This window comes from Pundamilia nyererei, unplaced genomic scaffold (genome assembly GCF_000239375.1).
Source record: "Pundamilia nyererei isolate P.nyererei 1_Seehausen unplaced genomic scaffold, PunNye1.0 scaffold00039, whole genome shotgun sequence".
In the NCBI taxonomy this organism is placed as follows: domain Eukaryota; kingdom Metazoa; phylum Chordata; class Actinopteri; order Cichliformes; family Cichlidae; genus Pundamilia; species Pundamilia nyererei.
The window spans coordinates 3,772,166-3,773,904 of NW_005187440.1; the positions used below are offsets into that span (position 1 = coordinate 3,772,166).

At 38.1% G+C, this 1,739-nt stretch overlaps 1 protein-coding gene across 1 annotated transcript in view; it reads right to left on the reverse strand.

The window, feature by feature from the left end:
• LOC102213927 (V-set and transmembrane domain-containing protein 2-like protein) overlaps window positions 1-1,739 on the reverse strand; it is a 47,559-nt gene that overhangs the window by 4,444 nt on the left and 41,376 nt on the right. The window contains exon 3 of the mRNA XM_005730837.2: window positions 670-714. Coding sequence (XP_005730894.1) covers window positions 670-714 — 45 coding nt within the window. The remainder of the gene's footprint in view (window positions 1-669; window positions 715-1,739) is intronic.

Here is a 1,739-nt window from a genome sequence, read left to right on the forward strand (position 1 = left end):
AGCTTTAAAACCCCAGAAAGTAGAACATTTTTGTAATTATAAAGTCAGTGGAAAGAGATAAGGCTAGGGGAATAAGTTTATGTAGAGATAACATGCAGTCGGTCCTGCAGTCTGCTCACTTCTGCAGGTAATTAAAAAAAAGTCAAAATGTTGAGTTACTCTATACTGTCCTGCTTCTTTCAATAAAAGGCTCACCTATTTTTCCATTTGCCAGGGGGAATACCAGAGGAGATATAAAAAGATCTGCTGACTTCCCACCCTTCCTTTTCTACTCTGTTTTACTGAGATCTGGTGCTGCAGCCACAAAGTTTCAGTAGTGTTTATTAAAATTTGCAGATGATGCCCTCAGGGGCCACTCCCCCATGGGGAGGACACTTAACCACCCACGAGCAGCAGCGCTGCCTGCTCTTTGCCTGACGCTGTGCTTCTGCAGAGCCATCGAGATTTTTCGTGAACGTGTTAATGCACCGTCTGGAGCGTTCACCCACCATGCGAGCTGCAACGACTGAAAATCACATCGCTGTGTGCAATACAGCATAAGCACAACCTCTGTGGATCATGCAGAACAAGAAATTTAAATGTAATCATAAGCATTTTGAGTCTTCTAACACCAAGGCAAACATAACGGCTTTCTGGTGAAAATAACTGCAGATATTGTTCGCAACTCACACTTATCTTTGTAGCATCCTTTGCCATCTCCTCCTCAGGAGCCACCTAGGAAAAGTGACAAACATTAGCAGAAGGATCTCAGTTTGATTGGCTTTCTAAAACTAAAAGTGAAACACATGTACCAGAATACAGAACTGATTATGTTTCTTGTTGTTCTTAGTGTGCCAGTTAGATACTGAAGCCCACATACAGTACTACAGTCAATATTTCACAAACACACAAATCAACATGAAATTAGCGAAGGTTTTTTCAAGTTTTTTTGGAGGAAAACTTCAGCTGTCGTGGGATAAATACCATCATAATATGCAGTTTTGTGCAGATTTTTGGCTCCTTCTTGGTCTGTTTTATACACAGTTACTGTATTTAGCTCAGTCTGACTCTGTCTTATCAATTCCTACATGCATCAAGAAAAACAAACCAACTGCTTAACATAGTCAGACATCTAAAAAACAAAACATATTTAATATTGAATATAAATGTGATATGGAATCTGAGTCTAAATGAGCGCTAATGTTACTCGAAGTCTAGTAGATGTGAGAACAGCTGGTTAACACCTAATTATGTTATTGTATTGGCGTCATGTTCTTCTGCATCGTTTTATTAATTTTCGCCCCCATGTGGCTAATAGAATAATTAAAGTTGTTTTAAAGACTTTAATACGAGCTAATGTGAAATCATAAGGGATATACACGTGTTGTGGGAGGGGGAGCTGGTTAAGATGAGAAAGTGTGTAAGTTAATACATCGCCTGAATATGAGCAACCATACCACATGCAAGTCATTTTACTCTCATTTAAAATAGAAAGTAACTTTTTCAGCTCGCTGTAAATGAAGAATCTTATGGATGACGTAAACAACAGATTTTTTTTTTTTTTTAAAAACAGCTTTTGACATAACAGGTATCATCGATTTCAGGTCAAAAGCTATAATAATAGTTATAGATCGCATATTGATGAAATGGTAATGAATACATCAAAACAAATGATAAAAATAAAACATGCAAAAGTGACTGTGGGGCAAAATGGGACCAAAGCTTACAGTCTGCATGTGGCAAGCTGATCCATAACGCCA